Source organism: Zonotrichia leucophrys, chromosome 2 (assembly GCF_028769735.1).
Source record: "Zonotrichia leucophrys gambelii isolate GWCS_2022_RI chromosome 2, RI_Zleu_2.0, whole genome shotgun sequence".
In the NCBI taxonomy this organism is placed as follows: domain Eukaryota; kingdom Metazoa; phylum Chordata; class Aves; order Passeriformes; family Passerellidae; genus Zonotrichia; species Zonotrichia leucophrys.
In genome coordinates this window covers 43,103,974-43,130,313 of record NC_088171.1, presented here as the reverse complement: position 1 = coordinate 43,130,313, position 26,340 = coordinate 43,103,974, and the positions used below count along the sequence as shown (strand labels likewise).

The 26,340-nt window shown below is 36.5% G+C and overlaps 1 protein-coding gene across 2 annotated transcripts in view; it reads right to left on the bottom strand.

The window, feature by feature from the left end:
* Positions 1–26,340, bottom strand: part of ANO10 (anoctamin 10) — a 122,178-nt gene that overhangs the window by 80,006 nt on the left and 15,832 nt on the right. For both annotated transcript variants that reach the window (XM_064704730.1, XM_064704729.1), the window contains exons 10-11: positions 23,408–23,599; positions 21,189–21,317 (exon numbers count right to left, since the gene is read on the bottom strand). In XM_064704730.1, coding sequence (XP_064560800.1) covers positions 21,189–21,317; positions 23,408–23,599 — 321 coding nt within the window. The remainder of the gene's footprint in view (positions 1–21,188; positions 21,318–23,407; positions 23,600–26,340) is intronic.

Genomic DNA, 26,340 nt, shown 5'->3' with positions numbered 1-26,340 from the left:
ATAATTATGTTGTATTCCTGGATGTACAAACTGGGTAACATAAACCTGAAACACTTTCTTGTTGATACATATTCCAGCTATCTGATGTGGACCACATTATAAGTATATACAGTTAAGCAGGAATATCCAAATGTATTCCAGGAAGGAGTCAGAGATACTCATTCAGGAGAAAGAGTTAAACAACAACTGCCACAACTAATTAACACACAAAACAATACATTAAATAAGAGTCTCTTTTTTTCCATATTAGAACACATTAGAAATTAGTATATAAAATAACAGACAAAAGCTTCAAAAGCTTGTTAACTTCACTTGAATTATCTTCTTCAGTACTCTCAAAACAACCATGCTTTGATGACAATGCATTAACTTTTTCTTTCAGCCCTATTGTTGACAAGATGTTTTCTATTTGTAGAGGCAAACACCACTCAGAACAAGTGCAGTAATGGATGTTCACTTAGAAAAATGCATTGTTCACTTGGAAAATTTTAACACCAAAAAAATCTATTGAGTTAACATTCATAAAATTAAAAAAAAATACATACAATTTAAAAAATCCTTCCAGTTTATATTCTAGGGAGATAACTCACAGATGGACTATAAAATTATCTTTCCCATTATAAATTCCATTTTCATAATTAGCTCTGTCCCATAAAGTGGCTCTTTAATCCCACTTGCTATATTTTCACTTTGCTAACAGGCTGTAAACACACAACCTCTCCTTTTTATTAACCTGCCTAATTAACCATCAGCTTGGAAATATACACATCTGTCTTACAGATTTTTTTTGCAGTTTATTTAAACTAACATTAGTATGCTACTTTGGAATAATATGATAGCTATGCAACTGAATTAAGAGTTTTAACGTAATGCTCAATTAGACTGCATACAATTTTAAATGGGAAATCAAAGACTATCAGTCTGGGAAAAACAGGTTGAAAAATCATTCTTATACATAACTGTACAAACTTTTTTCCCCTCTTTTTTTTCTCCACAAACACAACCTATCTGCATGGGACCTTTCATGAACACATTTCTAATGATCAGTATCATCCTGATACTGAAAGTGGAACTCCAGAATGCTTTAGTGATTGTGTATTCATTTGACCCAATATTTCAAGTATTTGCATTGAACCACGGAAGTTTCAATTCAAAGCCATGATCAAACTGCATCTTTAATAAATATATTGTCAAAGTGCCACATGCAAAGATCTGATGCAAAGTTACAAAATAACAGTACATATGAAAAAGCATTGTAATAAATTATTTCCATGCGACAGCAAACTTCAGCTCTGAGGATTAATCTAGAAGACACATCAAATTCACTATCCTGCTTATGCACTATCCCAGTCATTAACATCATGCAAATTACCTGGACCATGTACTGCATATGCCTCACTGGATAGTAACTATACATTTTCTATGCATTTAGGCATTCTAGCCTTCTCCAACTTTTTCTAATAGTGGTTTTCCAAGAATACATGGAAATATTTTAAAGCTAGTTATTCCGAGACAACTTTTACAGAATTTGAAGGTCACCAACCCCTGATCCATTTCAGATTAGATATGCAAGTACACATGACTTACAATGACTCCTTTTGACTGATACAGATATAGGAGTACTCTCACAACAGATTAGCAGGGAAGTTGAATCTGACAAAGGAGTGGAAAAACATGAGAGGAAACATTCAGTGAGATCCAGAAAAATAGAAATCTGCCTACTGACTTATTGCTGGGGGAAGAGAGCCAGAGCTACAAGTCAATAATATCAATCACACTGGGCAGGAGTTCTGTTCTATGGAAAAAGACAGCTTTTAGGTGAAGAAAACTGACCACATCCCAAATAAGACATTTATACTTGTTCTATTATCTAAGTTAGATAAATAAGGAATTTCAATTCCTCATTTTCCTTCCACCAACACATGGACTATTGCTTAGCTCTAGTAAAAACAACCCCATCCCTCAACTTCTGCTTCCTAACTTGCAAATAATGAAATTTAATTTTGGTTTAAACCAATTTTAAGAACACATTATCATGTATCAATTGATTATTTTTGTATAAAAAACAGATGCCCTTACAGTGAACATTCTCCTCTGCATGCACACAAGGAAGCATATTGCAATTAATTATCACACTTTGTGATTATCCTATCACAAAAGTTTAATTTTTTTTCTCTTTCAGATACACATGAGTAGATTTGAGGTATTTGCAGCTAATATTCTAAAATAAACCAGTTTCATCAAGCGGCAGGGCAATTCACCAGGAAATAAAAACATCATGCAGGGACCAGGCAAATGAGTCCCTTCATTTACAATGTGTGAATCCTTCAAGCAGGAAAACCAATTATCAGGTAAAGATCTGCACACAGCCAGGATGGCTTCAAGCTCACTGGGGGCTTGAACGTGCATTGACCAAAAAAACCTCAAAAAAGCACACACACACACAGAGTGGCAGAAGAGTTTATATAAAGTTAGGAAAGCACACATTTGGAAATGGCTGCCAATGCTCTTTGGTAGGCAACAGAAAGCAGTAACACTGGAATGAAAAAGCACAAATACAAAAAACAAACCCCTTTCAATAGAGGAACATACCCCTCATATCTCAGACACAAAGTTTTCAAAGAATACCCAATATTCATGGCATCCAATGGTAAAAAGACTTCTCCTGTGCAAAACAAAGGCAGTGTTCTGCTACACGTCTTCATAGACAGAGCTGAAACCTAGACTCAAACATTCACCAACACAGAGATTCAAAACCTGACACCACGTTAAAAGATTTCCAGAAGGGAGAGGTTGAAGGCTTACTCTATTAAGGGAATATCTCAGAACTGGAGGTAGGTATGGACAGAATTTTAATTTGGGAATATATACTTACAACTGGCTAATAGAAAGAAAACTGTCAGTGTGGTAATTTTTAACACTCAAGGTCTTGCAAAACTGTTTTCTCATTAAGAGACACAAATCACTAGCATGAAATCAGCTCTGAATTACACTTAGAATAAAATCCTGGCATTCACATTCACAATATGGAGTTTATTCTATTTTTTGTTACTAAAGTTTATACTGTAAATAGTATAAAATTAAAAACTACCTACAGCATGGAATTAATTTACTTGTGTAAATTACAGTGTGTATTTCTGGAGATATTTAGCAAGTTAATATCTCCTTCTTGTAACCTCCATTTGTATTTGTCTCCTGCTCTGAAATACAACTACAGGCATTGAAATAACCTCTCCATATGTTTATCTGGTTACAGCAGCTTTTCTTAAAACCCTGCACACCCTCTGCCAATGTGCAACCATGTAATCCTCACTGAAGGGCTGATTTTGGCCCTGCTTTTTTGTTTTTCTAAAGACATGAGTAGCTTCACCTCCAATGTCAATGGTCATTTACTTGTATTTTCTTACTCTAAGAGGGACTTCAATGATACTAAATTTCAGTTGTTTTGTTGGATTTTAAAACTTCACATTTTCCTGAGATTAAAAAAATAATAAATCGTTTATTTTTCATAAATTCCAGTTGTCTAAAACAAGGTTTAGACATACCACCTGGCCCTGCACCCTGTATTGACACACTTGCTTCTCCTCTTCCCTTTAATAATCTACAGAGCCTGTTCCAAAGCAGATTAGACACTCTTCATGCATAGCTACTGATACTGAATCCATGAATAGGTAACACATTCAATATATTCTGGTCCTCAAATTATAAGCACATTCATTTTAAGACATTTTAAACAAGCCTCAGATAAACTTGCTTTTTACAAAGTCACTGAAATATTTCATACAATGAAAATACTGTCACTCTCTCTATCCAGAAAGCTAGTGCCAACAAAACCATGAAAGGATGGAGGATTGCTGTTCTTTATGCCTTGTACTAATATTCAGACTGTTTTTCCTTCTAAGAAAAGCAGAACTAATTTTTCTATTTACAGTCAGAAAATTTAAAAGTCAGTATTTGTAATCACAGTAACCTGAGAATTTTAAGAATTTCTGCTCTTGGAATATATTACAAACACAATTCTCCCTGAGCTAAGTCTAGGAGAAGTGGCATCAACAGCGATGAATCACACTGAGAACGAGCCAGCCCTGCATCGATCGGCTCCAGGGACGATTCTGCAGCTGCCTCAGCAACCAGCAGGGGAGCCGGCCAAAAGACCAGAAAAGAAGCCCAAAAGCAGGTCAAGGCTTGCGAGCCTGAACTTGGCATCTGGGTCTTACAGCTGTCAGGGATACTTATGAGAGAAGTCACTGTTGTCTACAGATTTTGAAAACAGTTGGGGAACAGGAAGAGGAAAAAGAAAAAAACTAATCTATCTACAGCTATTACGAGCCAAGCTGGAGCGGAAACGCAATGCATGCCACCACTTGTTCTGTGGCCACAGCATTTGTGATACCAAACCACTACACCAATAAGAAAAACATTATCTGCACAGAAATACAGTTTTATAGTGATTGGGCACATCAGACTTCCAAAGAGATTTTTCTTCTGGAAAAGAAACATTAGTGAACAAGATGGACATAAAAACTAGATAACTATTCCTTTTCGTGTATGTGTTTCAAAATATAAAATTTTGCCTTAATTTTTTTTAAGGGGGATAACCGGTCAAATTTTCCTTTAAACTCTCCATTGTGTAACTACTTCCAGCACCAGCAAGAGCTCCAATATATATGATCAACTGTTTTGTTGCCAAATTGAATGTACCTTTTATTAAAAAAAAAACAAAACAAGAAAAACCACCACACTTTATCTAGAGATTACTGAGAATACATGAAGCTGCACTGTCTTTAACAGGGATTCCATACTATCTAAAGATAGGCATAAAACTCAGAATGACAACTGCACATTTCAAGAATCATTAAATAGAATTTGCAGTATCTAAACAAAAGGAGAGACTCAGATCAAGAACTCTAGTTTTGCAAAAATTAATTTAAGTGCATATGCAGGCAAAAATCCAAAGCTAGTGGCAGTTTTTGGGAAAGCTGTCTCCACAGATTCTGTACTGACAAGCCAAGCAACTGCCAAGCAATGTTTCAAAACAAAAGAGAGACTCTTGGAAAGTGCCAAAAGAGATGTTATATTCTGCCATTACAACTCACGCTCTATGAAAAGGAAAGAGAGGACACTTGTACTGGGATTCTCATTGGCACTGTGAATCAGGCACATTCCGTACTAAGCAGATTCCCAAAGAAACACACACGCCAGCGTGGACTGCAAAAATGAAGAAATGTTCAGCTGTGACGAAAATCAAAACAAAAGTAGAAACAAAGACAATGCAACTTATGTCCAAAAAATTATGCTTTAAGCAGAAGTCAAATGAACAGCAAAACTCTTAAAACACACAATTTTGACAGGATATTTGAATTTATTTTCTGCATTCTATTCTTCCTTCTAATCAGCCTCTATGTTTGGTTACAGATTGAGCTACTATGTCTTATTTCATTTTCTGAGTTTAGAACTAGCTAGTTCATTATATTCTTGACTTTGTAGTCTGATATCCAGCCCCTGAACGTCACACTTCCATCTGTTTTTCTTGGACCATATGAAGCATCAGAAAGCTGTCTCAATGCACCCTTCTCCAGAACAATCTTCACTGTTATACAAATAAGCCCTCTAGTGGTAAAACCACTGTCAGACCCACCATACTCAGAGTTTCTGTGCACCCCCTCTCCAGGATAAAAATCTTACTCTCATAATACCTCCTGACTAAAAGTGAGCCACTAACAATCTATCTATAACCTCTTTTGAAAGCTTTTCACTGATGATGACAAAATTTATCTTGGGCATGAGTGGTGGCTTTGTTATTGAATCCAGAGATAAAAATATGATTATCAACACAGAATAGAACTGTCAAAGGTACAGAACAAATTTAGCATAATGTCAGATTTTATGATTGTTGAAAAAGTATGCCAATACAGAGATAATGAACTCCACCACACACTAGCACTTAGCTAAGCCCTTTGATTACCAAAATCATGAGTGAATGCTTGTGTTCTTTTCATTCTAAGCTACTGCATTTCCTTTCTCTACCCTAAGAATATTTATTCTCTAGTTCTAAATACCAGTGACCTGATAACAGAAACCACCACCAACACTGACCTATGTTTGTGCAGTGATTTGCATTATAACTGCCCAACATTACCAACGCATCAGATACTTTATCTGAAGCAACTCAGCTTCACACACTGTCAGACTTAACACTGTCAAAAATTCCTAAATATTATGCTAACATATCATAACAGAGGACTAACGTGCTATCTAGTTTTAAAATAAAACAGCTCTATTCTATATTAGCAAGCATGGGCAAAAACCTCCCATCCACATACTTCTCCTCTTACTTTAACACAGCAATGCAACAAATTGTTATTACATGAAAAGGAGTCTGAAGGGACAGTGATTCTGTATTGGCACATACTTCCACATATTCAGCAGTACTAATGAAACAGAATTATCTGTGTGGCCAGATCAGAGCTTGCCCTATGTTTTTAATGACTCAAGAGCTCAGTGACAGTACCATGGTGTGCTTGCAACCTCACTGCAGGGATAATGAAGGAGACTCTGCTAGGAGAGGTCACTAATCGCCTTCCACAAAACACTGCCTGCTTAGCAACACCTCAGACCCCCTGTCTGTTCTGAGTAGAGGTGAGCTTAGGGAATCCTGGTGCACCACCAGTTCACAAAACATCCTTTCTCACTTGACAAGCCTAAAGCCTACCAGGTAGAATTCAAAAAAAAAAGCTTCTTTGGAAGTGCAAGCGCCAACAAAACTCTACCAAAACAACAACAAATCAATTTTTTTGCCTCCATTTAAACATTTCTTGTGTGATTTCTGCCTATCATGCACATGCCCTGATGTAACAGTAAATGGTTGTAATTCAGAGAACAGTGGCAGAGGATGAATCCCATGTTCTGTTGCAACTTGACAGCTAGAAACTCGGTATTAATATATATTTCTGAAATTCCTTGCAAAACCATTCAGAAATGAAACCAGTGCAAAAATGCATAAACTTGAAAAGCAGGTTCAGAAGCAACAATAAAAGTAAATGTAACTTCTCTTATAGTTGTATTACTTACAAAATACTCCAAATAACTGAATAGGAAAACACACAGATGACTGGAAGAAAAAGCCCTCCAATAGTAACTGTTGACAACTATTAGGCTGGAATGTTCATTCTGTGGGGGCCTACAAAGATCTGCAAAGGACTGGATTTCGGTTCAACAGTTTCACTGACAATTCTAGTGATTAAACAGGAAAATTTGCTTAAGAACTGCATATATGATACCAAGCAAGGAGAAATCCAAGTGCTCTGATGAGCATAATTAGAATTCAGCAATACTGAAAAACTGAAAAGACAGTCCTACTAAAGAGAAAAATGGAGGAAACAGTCACAATGAACAAGACAGCATAACTACACATTAGAAGATGTGTAGCACTAATTCAGGAAAAAGAAATATTCAGTACAAGGTTACTGCAGGGAACACAAAAAACCTTTTCACATGCTAAAAAGAGCATCACATACAAACACAGGATGTACCTGAACCTTTTTATATTCAGAAATATGTGCACTTGTAGCTTATTTCAGGTACCATCATTTTAAAAGCAGAGACAACCCTGGTGAGAACAAAATCAACTATTTTGAAAAAACTGATCTGTGAGGAAAAGTTTAAAGACAGAAGTTCATGCGATTTAGGAAACAGCAGCTGTAAAGTGATCATGAAAGGAACAGTGACTAAAGACTTTTCTATGCTAAAAGTATCAACCAGCTTAACTTGTACTTGGGAGATTTTGGTTAAAAATTCGTGAATCACAAGAAGAGAAAGCTCATAAATAGGTTACTTTGCAAGGCTCAAAGCCCTTATGTCAGCAATCTCACATGGTGCAGGTCTGATGAAGATGGCATGATCTGGGTTCAGAGCAGCTGAAGGAAAGTTAGATACACTGAACTTCAGGCAGGGTCTACAAAACACTTTGAATCTTCATTCCCCAGTCAGCCAGACTGGCAGAGCTGATACATGGTACTGCAGCTCCTCCATCTTCAAACAGGCACCCTCAACTTCTCCTGATGAAAAATGGGGTCAACAGAAGCAGAGGGACAATGATGCACACCTGAGTCCTGTCCTGCCAAAGTGAAGCTTTTTCTGAGTTACACAACAAAACATCAGGTAGCCCTCTTGGGCCCTGAATGGTTTTGACACTGGTTTTCCAAATGTAGCTAAATTCTATAATATAAACAACACTAGAAAGTTACCAATGGCAAAGGTGCAGTTTATAGCTATGGCAGTAGGCAGATGGCAGTAGGCCTAAGGAATCTAACATGAATTTACCTCTCGGTCTTGACCTTTTGCCAAAATATTGAAGCTACCATTCTGTGTTATACAATGCATACACGTGCATAAGGACACTTCTGTACCAGCAGAATCCATCATTATAATTGCACAAGGGCAATGTCTTGACACAATGCACTAAGAGAAAATGACAAGAGATGAGGCATCTTTTGTTTGAAAGAGAGTTAGCAAAGTTTAAAGTCTTCCCCCAAACTCTTGAAAGAATCCATAATACAGCTTTTTTTTTCCTCCATGTATTAGCCACAATTACTCTGTGGGATAAAAAGAAGCATCTGTCTCTTTCTATGGCTTCCAAGACTAAATCATGTCATGCACTAGATCTCTGCAGCTCAGACGTCTTCAGAGGGAAGCTGAGCAAAGCAAGATGCAGGTGCCATTATTAATGCAATGTGACATTGCAAAGGAAACTGGATTTCCTCCTCCTTTTTGTTCAGTTTCTGGCAGAAAGGCAAGTCTTACATTTAGCTTCCCTAGCTAAAATTTGAGGGTAAAATAAAATATATCATACAGCTGTGTATATATATTCTGAAGCAGTATGTACTCCTACACTTCAGCTTCAGAATTCATTTCACAACACACAGCTTTTGGTCCCTTGCTGCAGAAATTCTTTTGTACCTAAACTGCATGACTGTACACACTATCAATCTCAGAGTTTAATCTGCATGGAGGGTGGGAAGGAAGAGCAGGATGCCAACACTGTTATTCACCCCACCTTCAGGAGCAGTTAGGGAGTGATGGGAGGGGACATGAAAAAACAGGCTTAAAACTCAGTGCATTTGAAACTTCTCATTTTAAAGATCTAAACCAGAATAAAATTATTAAAATACTGTAACAGAGCATCCATATGAGGAGGCGCATTCCTAATATTTCTTCTTCAGCATTACTGTTAACTTCTCTGGCTAGCTGAGGTCTTAGTGTAGCCATCACAGCACCTGAGGCTGCTTGGAAAACTTCATCAATTTGCAAAACTCATAAAAACAGAACAAAATGATACAAGGCTCTACCCATACTCAGCAAATTGAGAACTGGCAATTCCAAGCACACCAATACAATACCATCCCGTTGGCAAAGAACAGCAGTCTCACAGGAAATTACCAGTATGTTTTGTGCTACATGCAGCTGCCAAGATAAGCACCAAAATAACTACAAATCCTAAAGAGGCAGATCCACTCATTCCTACTGACATACCCAGAGTCAGCTTTATTTGGCTGTGACAGGACCTTCCAAGTTTATGGAAGACCAGTTCATGAAGCTATTAGCATAACGAACCTTTTCCACCTGCTATCTCCTTGGGGAGGAATATGGCTACATCCCATTCTCACTGCCAGCTGTGCTCTTGACTCCTAAAGGACAGGCTGCAGACAGAATTTAGAAGTCATTACAGTCTATTCTAATTACAGGAATTGAAACAGAAACAAGAGGACTGACAGGAATACTCTATAAACTGTTTTGTGGACTCCTTTGCTCACATGCAATGAGTTCACCCTCAAATCATGGTTATGTATGTGTTTCATGTTTTTAAAAATAATGTAATAGACTTTCTACAGAATTAGTTTGTTAAACTGGCATCAAGACCACTGGAAAGATGTCACACTAATACCCATCCCATTTCTCCTGCTTCGTCCTGCAATTACTAAAATTACACAGGAAGTGAAGCAGGACTGCCAAATGGAACCAATGTTAGCATGGACTGATACTTCCATGTGCTTTCAACATTCTATAATTCAAGGTGTAGTTATAATTTTTCTGTTACAACCACTCTTGGAATATCATTTTTCTTAAACCGACTCTTAGAAGCTAGGAGAACAAAAAAAGTATTTGAATTCAATAATTTAATTTGCTAAGCTATAAGAGCAAAAATCTAAACATTTCCTATAATAAACTGGTTTTTTCTCATTTCATTAGATTCTAAAAGAAGTTTGTCTCAGATTTTTCAGTCGTTATGAACTTCTGAAAAAATACAAAATATGCTGAGATGCAGATTAACTGCAGTATCACAAATGATACTGCAAGTTTAATAAAAGATACCCTAATATTTGACATTGGTTTATCCATAATCCATATACCAGGCACATACACACACACTTTTCATCACAGAACAAATCCTCTGACTAAAGATAACCTTGATCAAACATGTTATGGTTTATGAATTCTCAGCAGCATCTATCTGTATCTCCTTTGTGTAATTCACTGTAGAGATTTAGCTGATTATAGGCAAGCATGAGGAATCTCCCTTGATTTCAAAAGGACTGTTTGAGGCATGAAAAAAGCAGGACACACCTCACAGCTTGCACACTGCCACAGCACATGAAAAATCCTTTTGAAAATTACATATCATTCCACTAATTTCTTCTGATCAGAAGAGTGAAAATCTGGATTGACACTCTCTTCCACTGTAAGATAAAAATTCAGTGCACAAATAAAATAATTAAGCCCCAGTTCTTTTGACATTTACTTTCTAGCATGACTCATGACCATCTTCAGCCTGGGTTTAAAAAAATGTTTTCAGCAAGACTATTAAAAACCCCCAACAAACTCTCTGCTGTAGCCTTTCAATCCAGTGCTTTATTTTCTTGCACAATTTGAGCTCCAAAATCAGTTTTCATCTAAGTGTGCCAGGTGGCATTTAAAAAACAAAACAAAGCAACTGGAAAAATATTTTTTTTCATGAATCCAGCACATGATTCTTCAGAGCTTTTGTAAAAAAAGGGTTGGGAGGGTAAAAACTATAGTAACAAATTTCACTCATTTAAAAATAAAACGCTGTAGAACTCACGCTGCAAGCGTCCAATAAATGACTACTAATTATGTTTATAACACCAAGCAAGTATGTAAAAAAGTCAACAACAGGAGTACCAAAGTTGATCCTGAAGGTTTAACACTCCAAATAAGAATGTCAGAAGTTATTGCAAAGAATTTTAGCACAAGAAAGGTAAATTTTCCTGCAATTTTCTAACAAGGAAACATGTGAGCAACAATACTACATTACTAAGACTCTTTCTGTAAAGAGGTGTTTATATCTAATCAACAATACAGAGACTCCAACGTGTTTGACTGGCTTTCTCCTGCTATTTATAGTCAGTTTTAGTGGTTTCTTATTCTCCATCTCTTTTCCAGCTGCAACTGCAAACCCCACCTTTTCTACCCTACCTGCCCAGAGCCACTCATTTTCGCTGTTAATCATCAGAGGATACAAATGACGAAGTGCATTTATTGTCCAACCCTGAACACAGTTTAAAAACCAAACAAACCAGCCAAAACATAGCATGTTAGACAAAGAAATTACAAAAAACTTTTCCTGGACACAGGAAAACATTGCAGTCTCTAAAAAGAGAACACTTCTAGTAAGAACAATACAAAGTAACACTGCTGCAAACTGCATCAGAGATAAATAGATATACAGTGGAGCCCTGTAGCTCTAACCTATTCACAGATTCCTAGGAAAAGCCATTATTCAGGCTTGTGCTGGCAGCTACGGGTAGCACATTTGCAGAGAATTATTTAAATAATTTAAGAGAATAAACTAATACATTATTTACAAAACAAAACAATTCAGCTTCATGAAATGCTAAGCTAGTCTTGAAATGGTTGCTAAGCAAGAAGGCTTTGAATGTTCATACTCTGTCTTGTCATTAAACAATTACTAATCCTAATCAAGTGGAAAGTAAACAATTAATATTAATAGGTATTAACTTGGCTTTTGTCTGGACGTTCAAGTTCCAACTGCCAGCAAGGAAGTGTATTCAGCATATTCAGGCTTGAGCTGGAAATATTTATACATTAAAGGAAACTTCTTTGTGAGAAATATTAAACTAAGTGGGTTTTAAAGAGATCTGAATGTCTGATTCTTAGAGAGTTCTCTAAAATGTCTTGTAATTGTCTGCAAAGATCTGTTCTCTATTCATCCTCCCTTTTGAAGTTTTGTCATTCTGGCATCCTTGCACAATCCCAGAAGAAACAGGAAAAAATATTCTTACCCTGTCTTCTCCTGCTGTTCTTCCAGGCTGACACTTCTGAAGCCCTTATTAGCATAGTTAAGAAATGTGCTCTCTTCCTACAGTATCTCCCCCATCCAACCTTCCTAATAGGAATACAGCAGTATCTACCAGATAATGGTAATTCTTGAGGAATGGCACCATCTCAGGCACATCCATTTCTGATTCCTACTGAAGGAACACTGAAGTACCCTTCTGGAAAGTTCAGATCTTTCAGCTAACTAGCACCTGACACCTTTGTGGCTCCCTGTTTCTACCACCACCCAGCTGACAGCAAGAAGAGAGTATTACCTTTTGCTATCATTGTTTCTACTAAAGACACCTACAAGGTTTTCTCACAGTGAGAAGGTTTCCTGTGCTCTTAACCTTCACTGTAATGTCAGAACCACACTCACAGAATCCAACTTAAGAATTAAAAATGCTTCTCAGACAGAAAAGACAATTGAAAAGAAAAACCACAGAGAAAACTTATGAAAATCCAGGGCAGAACCTATACATATGGTAATTATTTATGATGCCAAGAGTATATCAACATTAGCTGCCTCACTAGCAGTTCACCAGAGTATAATTCAAATTCTTTTGAAAAAGTAGGTACACCATTGTATAAAAGCATTGCACACTTTCCCAGGCAGCTCTGGCCAGACCATTTTCAGTTATTAGACAGGTTACACTGGAAATCACCAGATTCTGGGAATTAATTTTGCAAGAGCGAGACTACATAGTTGGTTACACTAATTTACTCTTCCCCTGGCTTCTGCTGCAGAAAGGATCCTGGCCTATAAAGACCCCTGATCTGTTCTAGCTCAGACATCCTTTGCACACTGTCTTTAAAGATAAAAATCACATTCTGAATGAATTGTGTCAGCAAGGAATGAACATTACTGTCAAAATGCTCCAGCTGGGGCAGACACAGTAGTAAAATACATTAACACATTCTAGCTATCAGGGTTGAAAAACCTGATGCAGTACCTTGATTTCTTGCTGTCCTACACATTACTGTATGTGCCCATTTATTCAATACATTTCAGTGCTTGTACACAGTCTGAAGAGCACAATTCATTGTGATTATTTTTCAATTTCAAACATAGCAAATTGAGAACCTGAAAATGGAAGGGTTTGAGTACAGAACAGAAAATAAGGAGAAACAAAAGAAAATTAGTCACAAATAGGAAAATACTGTTTTAAGCTCTGAGACTTTCAAAAATCTGTTGGACTATTTAAGCATAGATGTTAACGTGCATTTTCATTTCTATGCCAGCAGAAAGCTATGGAACAAAACTTATTTAGATCTTCAAATTTTTTAGTGTTTGTCTTCATTCTGACACACTTTTGGCATTAAGCTTTATTATTTAGAGTGATCAAAAAATCAACACTAAATGAGAATTAATATCTCAAAAGAACCAGTAGATGGCAATAAAAAGATCTGTGATAAATTCTGATTTTGCAAATAAATACAATCTGTAGTAATGTACAACCAGAAAAACTGGAATTTTTTTTAACTCATTGATATGGTTGCAGGAGGCTTCTTGAAGCCGCTAACATTTATAAAATTTTATACAGACAAATCCATGAATCTTTCCCCACATCTGAAGGTGAGGGAAAAAAAACAAACCCTGAGAACAATCTGTAACATTTGACTTCATTTTTACTCTTAAAATATTCCCAAACAGTAAAGTAAACAACCAGCAGAATTAGTAAAGTCTTTAGACATAGTCTTTATATAAGTCTTTATAGCTTTAGAAGTTTTCATTAAGTCTCACACTGAGGCTATTCAGCAACTACTGGAAATCTTTGCCAGGGTTTCAGCTTGAAGTTAAAATATCCAACTATTTCTATGTCTCACAATTTGAATTCTAGGAATAAACTGCAGTGGCTTACCTGTCTAGCAGAGGAAAAAAAAATCAAATTACTATTTTGCATTGTATTAAAAAAATTACATATTTGATTTTTAAAGAAGGGCTTTCAGATATATATATATATATAGTAAATGTCTGCAGCTGAGGTAGGGGTATCTAGAACAGAACAATATGTTAATTGAAATCACTACTGCTTTGCATTAACCTTTTTTAATATTCAGCATCAGTAATGCTGCATTGTTCCATTTTGCTATGTTTTTCCATTTTCACCATGTCCAAGCATAGATAAGTCTTGGCTAGGAAGTCTGTTTCAATGAAATAAAATACTTGATGAATTAAATTGCCAAGTATTTTCCAAAAAATGAACCATAAACCTGTCAGTAAGGTTTTCACCTTAGCATGAACCATTTTTAAAAACAGATTTATTATTAATTATATTTAATTGATATTTTCTCATTATCAGTAATTAATCTAGTATTTTTTCATATACATTTAACTATTAGGAAGAAAATGAAACTGCGCATCAAATATTCACCCCTATGTACCCTACCTTATAGTTCTATCTCAAAACTCTATCTATAGAACTCTATAGTTCTATCTCAAACCACTCAGGTTATCAATGTAGTATATATGTATACATGCCAGTTTGGAAAAAACACATTAACACAAAAATGAATTAATACATGGAAAGAGAGATACCTCAAAACTTTTGCCATTCAGCAGTAAGAACATTAAAAAACTTGCCTAACATTCCCAGAAATTATTTTCTCTGACTAAAGAGCAAATACATTGAAGATGAAGAAAGAATACCAATTGCAATTAGCAGAAAGATATAAGGGGATAAGCATGAATTAAAAGCACTTTTTTTTTTTTCATTTTTAAGTGACACTGACAACTTGGAAAGCAGAGACTGAAAATTTGGATGGGGCCTCCTTAAGAGTCATATACAGGGTTGAAAAACCTGATATATGAGCACAAGTTGAAGGAGCTCAGTTTGTTACATTTAGATAAAAAAAGGCTTGGGTGGGTGGGTAAAATCTAATCACATTCTTCCAGGGCCTAACAGGTAGTTTTCAAGAAGACAGAGGTACCCCCTTCACAAAGTTGCACAGTGGAAGAACAAGAGGTCATGAGCTACCAAGTTGCACCAGAGAAACTTTTTTCTTCCCATAAGAAAAAAAAAAAAACCCTATTATTTGCCATAAGAACAATTAACCAGTGGACCAGGCTGCCCAAAGAAGTGGTTGACTTTCCCCCACTGGTAGTGCTCAAGTCTTAGCTTATCTTGATAAGAACACTGAGAATTTAATCCAGGGTCCTGCAGAAGGTTTGGGCAAATAATCTCCAGGGGTCCCTTCCATCTATACTGCTCTTTAATTCCCCATGTGAAACTCTGCAGCTCTTTTATCCTATGTTAGTATCTGGCAATAACACAGAAATAATTTAGCAAAAACACCACTTTATGCACAGCTGTTATGCTTCAACCTTAGAGCTTCTGTAACTCCATCAGTATCAAAGGATTCATACATGTGTGTATGCTGATGCAGCCTGTTTTTCTGATTTTTTCCCAGTTGCTTTTCTACTAAAGTTGATCCTTACAAAAATGTGTATTTAACATATGTTCTAAATCCCAAACTCATGAGTTCTAGATGAACAAAGCTGTCTGCTGCACACATGCAGCACACTACACCATGCAGGACCATGCCTCACTTCCACCTGGCCAGAACGGAGTCATGTACATTACTGCCAGGAAATAATTCAACCAGAACTGTTTTGTAAAAAACAAAATTACCCAGCTTCACTGGGAGAAAACAGATTGCACTGAAATCTGTTGCAAAACATTTAAGAAATTTTAAAGGGGAAAAAAAGAGGAAATACTTTAATTTTGACACAACAATCGACCTAAATTTGCTTTTGCTCAGAAAGTGGATCCAAAGATCTTCAACTGCACTCAGGATGCAAAGTTTACTGATTTTGAAGTTTGTGGAGAATGCAAATTGCAGTGCTGCCTAGAACTAGATGATAAATACACCTTGTCATCTACTAGAATTCAAACTGACTCTGGTAGTTTTTCCCAGTTTCTCTGGCACACCATTTCAGAAACAACTGTCAAACTTACTGTTGAGCTGACTGAGTGTTGAGACTACTACACCAAGATTGTTCAGCAGAAGCTCAAAGAGCTTCTAATCTATACAAGGAGGCCTTTGATGAAAAAATACACTTAATAAAATGGAATTCTGAAGAAAACTTGTATGCCAATCTCAATCACTTTGACTTTTGATCAGCTTCATTGACACACTACGATTCCTGCTTTCCAGCCTCTTATAAATGAACCATCAGCTCCTTCTCACTCAGAAAAAGCAAAGCTCAAGAAAGGATTACTTCCTTTATTCTACTCCATACTTCTTACAGAACTGACTTTTCAATACAGGTTTTTCTATTATGCGGATAAAGATCTATGTCCTTATGAGGACACCATGAAATTAAATCAACACAGACCAACTGTGTAAGCCACGTTTACTACAAATACACCACCCATGTCCCTATGCAAAGGTCCTCATTTCTACACCACAGCTGATTACATTCTTCCCAAAATCATTTTTCGATGGTACTGTCAGATTTTATATTACCATTATCAAGAAGGACCTTCATTACCACTTAGTATTTCCAAGCTATTTACCAAATCCCTCATGTGATGTAGAACATCCAGGCTAAGCTTTCCATTAGTTTACTACACTTCAGGGCTGGATACATGAGTTGCTTTTCAAGGCTAGGACATATTCATGAGGAGTTGTACTTCATAGCTACTGCTTCAAAACACCACTACTGATGTACTGTTAAAAGGAAAAATGACTGTTTAAAAGCTGTACTTAAGAGTAGAACTGATTTCTTGAACTCAACTCTTAGATTAGCTCTGACACTGATTTAATTTGCATTCCTTAAATTTATCAGAGTCCACATTAAAAAGAAACAGTCATCAGGAACAAAACTCTTTGTCAACAATTTTTGCAAGGAAGATTTTTTTAAAGCACTGCAGAATTAAAGTTACACTTGTTTTAACCTACTTCCCTAGCTATGAACCAAGTTTCTTCAGTTATTTCCTTTTTTTGTGGTTCAAATCAGTGTAGGCAGTCAGAAGTGATCTGGAACAGTTTCACACAAGCACAGACACGTGCTTGGAATGTCCTACTTTGCACCTGAATTCACATCAGAATTATGTGTCTATGGTGAAGTCTGAATAACTAAACACACAATGTGATACAACTGTTTTAAAATTAGGTTAATAAGGATATATTGTTTCCTGCTTCAAGGGCATTCAGCTACTTCTTTTTGTTTGAAAACTGCACTGGCTGCACTCAGTTAGCATCCATCCATAAGAAAAAGAGTGGAGTTTCATCATTCTGCTCCTGGTTCAAATCATGTTGCCATGGAAGCAGATGTTGAATTGATGAAAATAGGTCAACTGTTCAAAAAAAAGACTGGTTTAATACTTTAAAAATTATTATTATATTTTATTATTTTAATGCTTGCCATTATTTTGAAATTGGTAATATTTTATCCCGTGGGGTTCTAATTAACATTTACTTTGCTCACAGAACAGAATACTCCCACCAAAAATGTAGATAGCATCAGAGTAAAGAGCTGTTAATGGGAAAAAATATTTCACATAAATCAGTAGGGGCTGGGTACTGAATGCTTACAAGAATATCACACACACAACTCTTTGTTACTTCAGTAGTTTGGTGTTAAATGTTGCATATAAGCTGTTTCCATTAGAAGAGTATTACTATTATTAAAATGTACTAGCATTAAAAAAAAAAGGACAAAAAAAATCAGGACATCACTAATACCTGTCCTTGGCTTTGACAGCAACAGTGCTTTTCTGTTTAGTTTTGCATCAAACAGATATATAAATACTCAGCTGTAGTCTCAGTTACTATAAACTTATTAAAATACTTAAAGACAGCTAAGATTTAAGTAGGCTACCCCATCAACAGAACATGTGAAAATACACCTAGCCAATTCAAAGAAATTTCTCTCTTAACATTTTCAAACTGCCTGCCAAGATGCTGTCAAAATAGTGCAAACACACAGTAAAATGTTCATCTTCACCTGCAATAAACATCAGAAAATAAAATAACTCACCTGCATCATGTTTTTTTGAATCTCTGCTAGGTGATCTAAAACTCTTTCCTATCAACACCCTGACACATTTGAATTTTTTCCTACCTTGACATTGACATACTTTAGATGCATCGGGTTTGTCCTAAAACTTTAATGTAGTATATTCTGTTCCTGAATATTTCTTTACAACTGAAATGCAGAGTTTAATCATACATAGAGAAAGGTGCATGAGAATACTGCCAATACATGAGATTTGGGCTCCTTTCATAGTTCAGAGATCTTTCTATAGATTAAGTGAGACATAAAGCAGAAAGGCTCAGTGGTGCAGAAGTCCTGCAAATTTAATCCAGCACAAACCCACCACAGCACTGCTGTGTGTGTCCCACACACTGCTGCTCCTGCCCTGCTCCCTAGTGGACAGGTCAGACAGCTTCTCCCACACCAATTCCCTGATCTGGTTCATCAGCACCACGTAAAAGAAAATCCCAGTGCAACAGGTAAGATGGGAATAAATTCACAGGAAACAAAAGCAAAAACATCCTCATCTCTTGAAGCTGATATTAATCTATACTGCTGCTGTTCATGGCCCCACAGCATCCAGTCATCTTCCTTTCTTTGAACCTTTTGTAATCAATGTTTTAACCTGAAATATGTACAACAGAACTTCTGATTAAAAAAAATAAATCTGTAACTAAGAACAGGTTGAACTGCCAACACAAATGAAATTATTTTCAACAGAAATAAAACTCATGTTTGCTGTGCTCATTTTCATATAGTTTCTTAAAATTAAATTTCTGTATAAAATGTGTTTCACTTTGGAGAACTATTTTTGACTCTAGAAAGTTCAAAATTTGTGTTATGAAACTTTTTGCAATTTTGTATAACTTGAGCTCTCTTTAAAAAACCAAGATCTATTTTAAAAACTAAAACCAACAAAAAAACTCCAAACCCCACACCTGTGAAGATGTTAAATACTGTTTAAAATGTACAAAAAGAATGCCCTTAAGGAGATAGCAAAAGTCTTACATTTCACATTGAGTATTTGAAACTGTTTATAACCAACCAACAACATTCCAAAAAAAACCACATGGCTTGTTATGCTCCAGAAACATACTGTAAGACTCACATGTTCATTTTTTATTCTCTCTGTTTTCTCAGACAATAAATAGCTGGTAGTAACAGAAACACAACCATCCAAAAAAAAAAAAATCAGAGACTGGCATATTTTAAATCATCAGGCATAGTGGATACTTTTAATCAAAACTTTTTTAATAGATCTTTTCTGACCACTGCATTATGGCTTGCTGTTTGGTTGTTTTGGGTTTTTTTAATTAAGCAGAATAATTACAGAAAACTTAACTTTTCTTTAACCAAATTAATACCTTTAATTTCCTCTGGCTTATCCAGCATTAGCCTCCAACAGTCTCTTCATACAATGATAATTATAGCTTGGTGGTCTTCACTGAAGGTGCTTCTCTATATAAGACACCATTTTTCCCCTCTCCTTCCCTCAGTACTAATTCATCTTTTCTGTCCAAACTTTCTTCCTTCTGTTTTCTGAATCTCCCTTTCCACAGTATTTATAGATAATTTGAGATAAAACATTGAGGAGTTCAAGAGCTACCTAGTTATTTTGCTGCAATTCATGTTCCCTAAAGGGTTACATATAAACAGAATTTAAATTTAGAGAAAAGTGCTGGTATTCTCCTTTGGTCTACCAAGAAACAGAGGTCTGCCTAGAGATCAAATAGCCAGCTTCATTTAAACAGATAACAGTCTAGCACACAGCAAGCAAAATCAAAAACAACCCCATCTCTGAGCTGTCAGAAATCCATACTGCTTACATTTATTCATCCAGTTTTCAAAATATCACCTCTCTAGATATGTTATCTAGTAATGAGCTATATCATTACATTTGAGTTGCTAAATTAGTTTTATATTAAAACTACACCTCACTGAGGTCAATGTAAATGTCCACATGTGCATAACAGAAGAGTGCATCAGGCTGCCTGTAAATTCCAGCAAACCAGCTGACATGATTCATATTTACAGCTAACTCTACAAACCTTAAGGCTTGGAAAATAAAACTCAAAGCAAGTTCATAATTCATTGCATAACACTTAATACCTGTAAAATGAACAAATAAGAAATAAATATTCCTGATGCACCTCTGTAAGATGATGCACTTTTGTAACTACACATACAAAATCCAGACCTTTTGCCATGACAAAAGTAATGCAGTTTCTAAAAGCTAAAATAGAATAATGGAAAAATTCAAGGTAATGCAATACAAGAAAGCCCTGAAGGGAAGATTTATAAGGGCAAAGTCCTGCAATATCAGTTCTGTAAAATACCCACAGTCATCCCTCCATGTCTGAAAAGGAATGACACTGATGTGCTTACTACACGGAATTACGAAAAGATTAAACCCAAATGCTGTTACAATCACAAATATTTACAGTCATGACACATAGTTGTTTCAGATAAGCCCTACAGGATACATCCATAAAGATTATGTAGTAAGTATTTTTAAGATGTGCTCGGGTCACAACCGAAGCAGAAAAATAAACAGTTCACAAAAATGTGATTATTTTGCTTCTTGAAATAGCACTACTAAATACTTGAAGTACATGAAGCAACAAATGCTTGGTATCTTGGGAATGCCTGGGAAAGTATAGCAACAGCATTCACAGTAAATGAAAACACAGAGGAGAAAGAAATCAAAAAGAAAGACTTGGAAACACTTCTTTGATAGGGAAATCTTAATTTCCTTCTAATATAGAATGTGAGATAAAGTCTAATTCCTGATATCATTTCCACTGGTGTTTGGGTTATTTGCTACAACATGCATTTTTGAAGGCAGACTTACCTCTACCAATGCCACAGTCAGAACAAGGTCCATTTTTGAGTCTGGGAAAAGGGCATCCACTTCTGGAGACATTCCAATCAGTATACAATTAGTAACAACTGATATTACACTCATAGTTTCAAAGGCCAACTGAAATAAAACAAAAATATATTTACAGTTATGACCATTACCTCTAGCTTACTAGTCCCCAAATTGCTCTGCATGATACCTCTCTCTTCATTAAAGCCTCAGAGGACCCATAAGTTTAACTTATTTTCTGTTATCCTCTGAATTCTATGGCACAGGACTTGTTTTGCAAGCAGTCCAGATCTCATCAGCTTGACAAGACCACAGCAAGGCTGTAACCTGAACACATGAAACAGCAAGCACTCCCAACAACAGCTGTACTCCCAAACAAACTTATTTCAGAATAAAGGAAAAAGTGCCAAGTTCCAAGAGGAACTAGTAATGCTAACACTGGCTTTGGAGGTTCTGTCTGAATGTTAAGAGGAAAAGGTTCAGAATGCCTTTTTAAAATCACAACCACTTGAGATTTGTTGACAGATTTACATTTAAACACACACAATAGCACAAGTCTAAGAAGCTCTTACCTACAGAGCTCCCACAAAGTGCCTGAAAATATTAATACAGCTTAACAATTGCATTTGCAGTATAATGGTTACTTATTCCAAGGTCCTGTCTGGAATGAGAAAGACTGACACAGAATTGTAGTGACTGTCACAATGAATTAGCAGAAATAACTTTCTCCTTGACAAGAAGCTGGTGACTCAGTTCACCTGATAAAGTAATTCCAGTATTCCTTTAACAGAAATCTTTCAGCAAATGCTCTTATTCCCCATATGAAATGGATGATTTGAAAAGTTAGTTATTTTTAATTCACAAAGCACATTCATTTCTCCATTAGTTGAAAAAATGACACCATAAAACAAAATTACAGTACTGTAGTAATGTCATAATTTTTCAGCCTACTCCCTTGATTGAAACAAACTATTCTAGCAAAAAAAAAAAAAAAAAAAGCTATTAATACATCTGCAGCTATACTTGTGTCTTATGACCACAGCCTGATTATTCTCGTAGTTACACAATGGTGGTTACACAATTGGTCAGTGCAGCTATGGCATTAAGATGTTGGCAGCATAGATCTGGACTGAGAAAGTACATGCCATGTTAAAATGCAATCAGATTATAATTATTAAAAGACTTCACCTCTAAGTCCCCTTCATTAATATCAATGTATGTGTCTAATGAATATTGCTTAGAATCCTTGATTTGCATGTTTTTACTACATGTTTAACTTGACGTTTCAGGATTTCCTTTCTGACCTCTCACTTGCTTCATTTGATAACATTTACAACCCCTCCAAACTGAATAATCCATTAGCTCACTGTGCCCTTTATCTCCATTACATAACATTAGAAAACCTGTCAAATAAAACTACAATATGAATCATCTCCTAGAAATGTCCCCCAACTTTATTACATTCCCTTATCAAGCACTGCTATTATGGAATGCTAAAGTTTCTGGGTGCAATTTAGTCACTCCAGAAAATTCTGCTCAGGATCAGCTCACTGATGCAGCACTCTCCACAGGCCCCAAAATAGCTGGTGGCAGCATGACTGCATGGACAAACAAGTGAGGACAGAAAATGCTGAGCCCAGTACTATTCCCATGAAATTGTTTAGACACACTAGAGTGCTCAGGCTGTGCAGAAAGTTCCAGCTCCTGCTCACAGGTCCAGGTTATTTTCAAATTAGTCAGCTTGAGCACCAGTAACCAAGGGTGCATAAGCCACAAGCCAGGCTTAGGAATCCAACCACTTACCTATTCTTCCATTTCTTTTGAAACTCCTGCTGCGCTCCACACTTCTGAGATAGCATCGGAAGCTACCATTTCTAAAATACACTGCCTATAAAGAATACTGGACAGTAGCTGAAAGCTTTGTTTTGTTGAAGTTGCAATAGAAGTACAATACATATACAAGAACTAAAGAAAAAATTTGCTTTTTTTTCCAAGGCAGCTAGAAGGCATGTGGTCAAAAACCACAGCAAAAATATCACTGGGATATACAGTTGGACAGATGATATTCCAAGGCATTGAAGAGAACAAAGTACCTACTGAACTTTGAAGTGGCTCATGGGACAAACACAAAGCTTTCATGCTGATGCTGAAATCTCTTTTAAACAAATGAATAGAAACCAAAAAAAAAAGACAAAAATTACCTGCCAAACACCAATATTCGCTGTGGGTTCTGCAAATGGTCGCTTGTAAACTCTGCACATCTTTAAGGCATCAGAATATATCTCTGTGATGTTGTTTAACACTGCAAAAACAGCTGCCAGTGGATAAACACATGAGAAAAGACTCACATAGCCAAACTGCAAGAACAACTCCAGGTAATCATCAAAAGTACCCTGAAAAACAGAGAAAATATAAGAACAACTTTAACCTACAAAAAACTATGACAAAACAGAAATAGCACTGCAGTTGTAAACATGTTTCCTCATCCCAAATCAGCTGTTTAGGAATGACTGCTGATAATAGACAAGAATAATAATTTTTTTTTTAAATCCAATTTATTTGGAATTATTCAATCACTAAAAACTTCTCATAAGGGGAGGCCCAGGTCTTTCCTTTTGCCTAATGCATTTTATGCAAGCCACACTTCCTATCCTTATCATGAAGTAACTACATAAACCCATTCAACCTATGTGGGTTTCTGAGCATCTCAGTTAAACAGTAACAGAAGGAGCAGTGAGGAACAGAAAAACAGCACCATGCATTTCAACTGGCAGAACACCCTCCTGAGAGCACTGGGGCAATGAAAGTCCTAGCACTTGAGACTGTCCATGAAAGACCTAACGAGAATGCTAGGCTGGTAGATAGGCAAATCTTTTCTGGTTTTTCTGCTTGTTTATTTCAAAATGGGCAGGACAGAGCTAGTGGACCACTTGAAGATTGAAATCTACAAGGCAGCACTAGCATCTGAAAGGAACAATTAATGCAAACAAAAACCCTGTTTAACAAATCCCAATAGGTTTATCCCCTGATCTTTGAACCAAGAATGTAGGTACTTAAATGCTGTTTAAGTACTCACATGTAGGTGATCATACATTTATTTGCATATTAGTTTTGTAGTATTAATAACAGTTTGCTATGTTTGCAGCAATTTTTTTATGAAAGAACCAAACCAACCCCTTTTAAAGAAAAAGTGCTCATTAACAAAGGATGGTGAAACACCACAAATTTAAAGTAGGATCTAGGTATCTCATATTTACACAGACACATGTATTGTCCTCTCTCTCAAAACTGAAATTATGAAGACTCAACAGTAACTGAAATTATTGCAAGAACCACATGAAAGTGGTTTTGGCTCCCTGCATCAGACACATGGTTCTCTACTCTGTTTTGCCCATCATAGCTGTTAAACTGACTGCCCTCTCCAACACCTAGTGCTTTTTTCTCCTAGGAAACAGAGAGGCAGTAGAAGTCTGCAAGCTCGCAAATCAACATGGGGTACTCATTAATTGTACTTCTCATTTGAGCTCATTTTGGAGTTCCACAGCATAGTTCAGTCTCACAAACCAGTCTGCAGGCCAGACTATGAGCAGCTACCTAACTTTGAAAGCCATTAAGACTTTTTTCTCAGAAACATTTTGTGCAAGCTCTACATTTTACTAAGGCCTTCTTTGGGGACATTTGCAGGAATGTCTACTGGAATGGCAGCCACACATCTGCTACTGCCATCATTTTCTCAGACAAGCACTGCAGGCAGAGAGAGAGCTTTCCTTTGTGCTCCTCCTTCTGGTAACTGCACAGTATTCCCACTGCTTCCTCACGCTTCTCATTTCCTTGCCCAATACCTACTGGCTTTTAAAACAGCAGAGTATGAGGTAAATAAGTATTTCTTTTTCTCCTACTCAATTTATGAAACTCTGTGTAGGAAAACAGGAGACTGAGACAATGTTAAAGAAATTTGTAACTGTGCCATTGGTAGCCACAACATCAGCTATGACATCAAGGAAACAAAAGCAAGGAATAAATTAAGGGAGAAAATTAACTAGAGGAGTGAAGCAGAAATTAGAAAAATAATAATTAAAAAATTATTGCAGGATGTTTTTACATCTTAAACAGTGTTAAGGACTGGATATTTGAAAAGTAAGTGAGAATGAGGACAAAAAGAATAGAGAATTAAATGCTGAAGAGTATGTGAAAGGAGGAATCAAAACAAAAGAGCCTGAAACACAGAATTCTGTCAAGACTCCACAGTTACTAAACAGTCAAATGCTTCCCCCTTGTGACAGTTTTAATTTTAGAAATATTCTTGCCTGCTGACAGCTCACTGCTTGCAAACAAATCAGCGGTCTAATACAGTTTATTCACAAGCACAGCAAAACAATAATCTTTAGACTGAGTATAAAATTAAGGCTTTGAATACACAGTATTTAGAACTGAAACTGAGGCTAGCAGTGGACACATCCATGGCAAAGTCCTAACTCCCTACAACTGACCTCTTGGGTAGCCGTGAAAAACTATTCGGGGTACAACAGTACAACAGGTGCAGATTCATTTGATCCAACTCTGCACAAGAAGCACTGGGCAATGTGACTCAGAAACACCACACTGGCTTTGTCACTGGCTCAGTGACAGCTGAGAATCAGGAGTCAGCTCAGGTCTAAGAGCAGAGCTTACTTGGTCAGGCTTGATGCTGACACATAACTCTGGGAGCTGTGCTGGCCGATGTGCAGGTGGAGTGCTGGACTGTGCTGATTTACCAGCTCAGACACTAACACAGGGACTTCTGCAAGACAGGCTGTCTATCTCCCTCCAACCTTCACACAGGAACACATTTGTACAGTTTTTAAATTGTAAAGGTGATAATTTCTCCTTTTCCTACGTCAGGGCACTTCAAGCAGGAAGAATCTGATCCGGTGTTACTACCAAATTTTCAAACTGCTAACATCTACTTTTTACATGAAAAGTACACTATCTACATGTACTTCTTATTCTGTAAAAGCAAAAATCATACAGTTCTAAGACTCTTGTGACTGTGCTTGCAGCATCTGATCAAGTTGTCAGCCAGTCTGTGAGGCCTTAACATACACACTGACGTCCACTGCGTAAATTCCTTTAGAATTTTAAGTAATGACTTGCA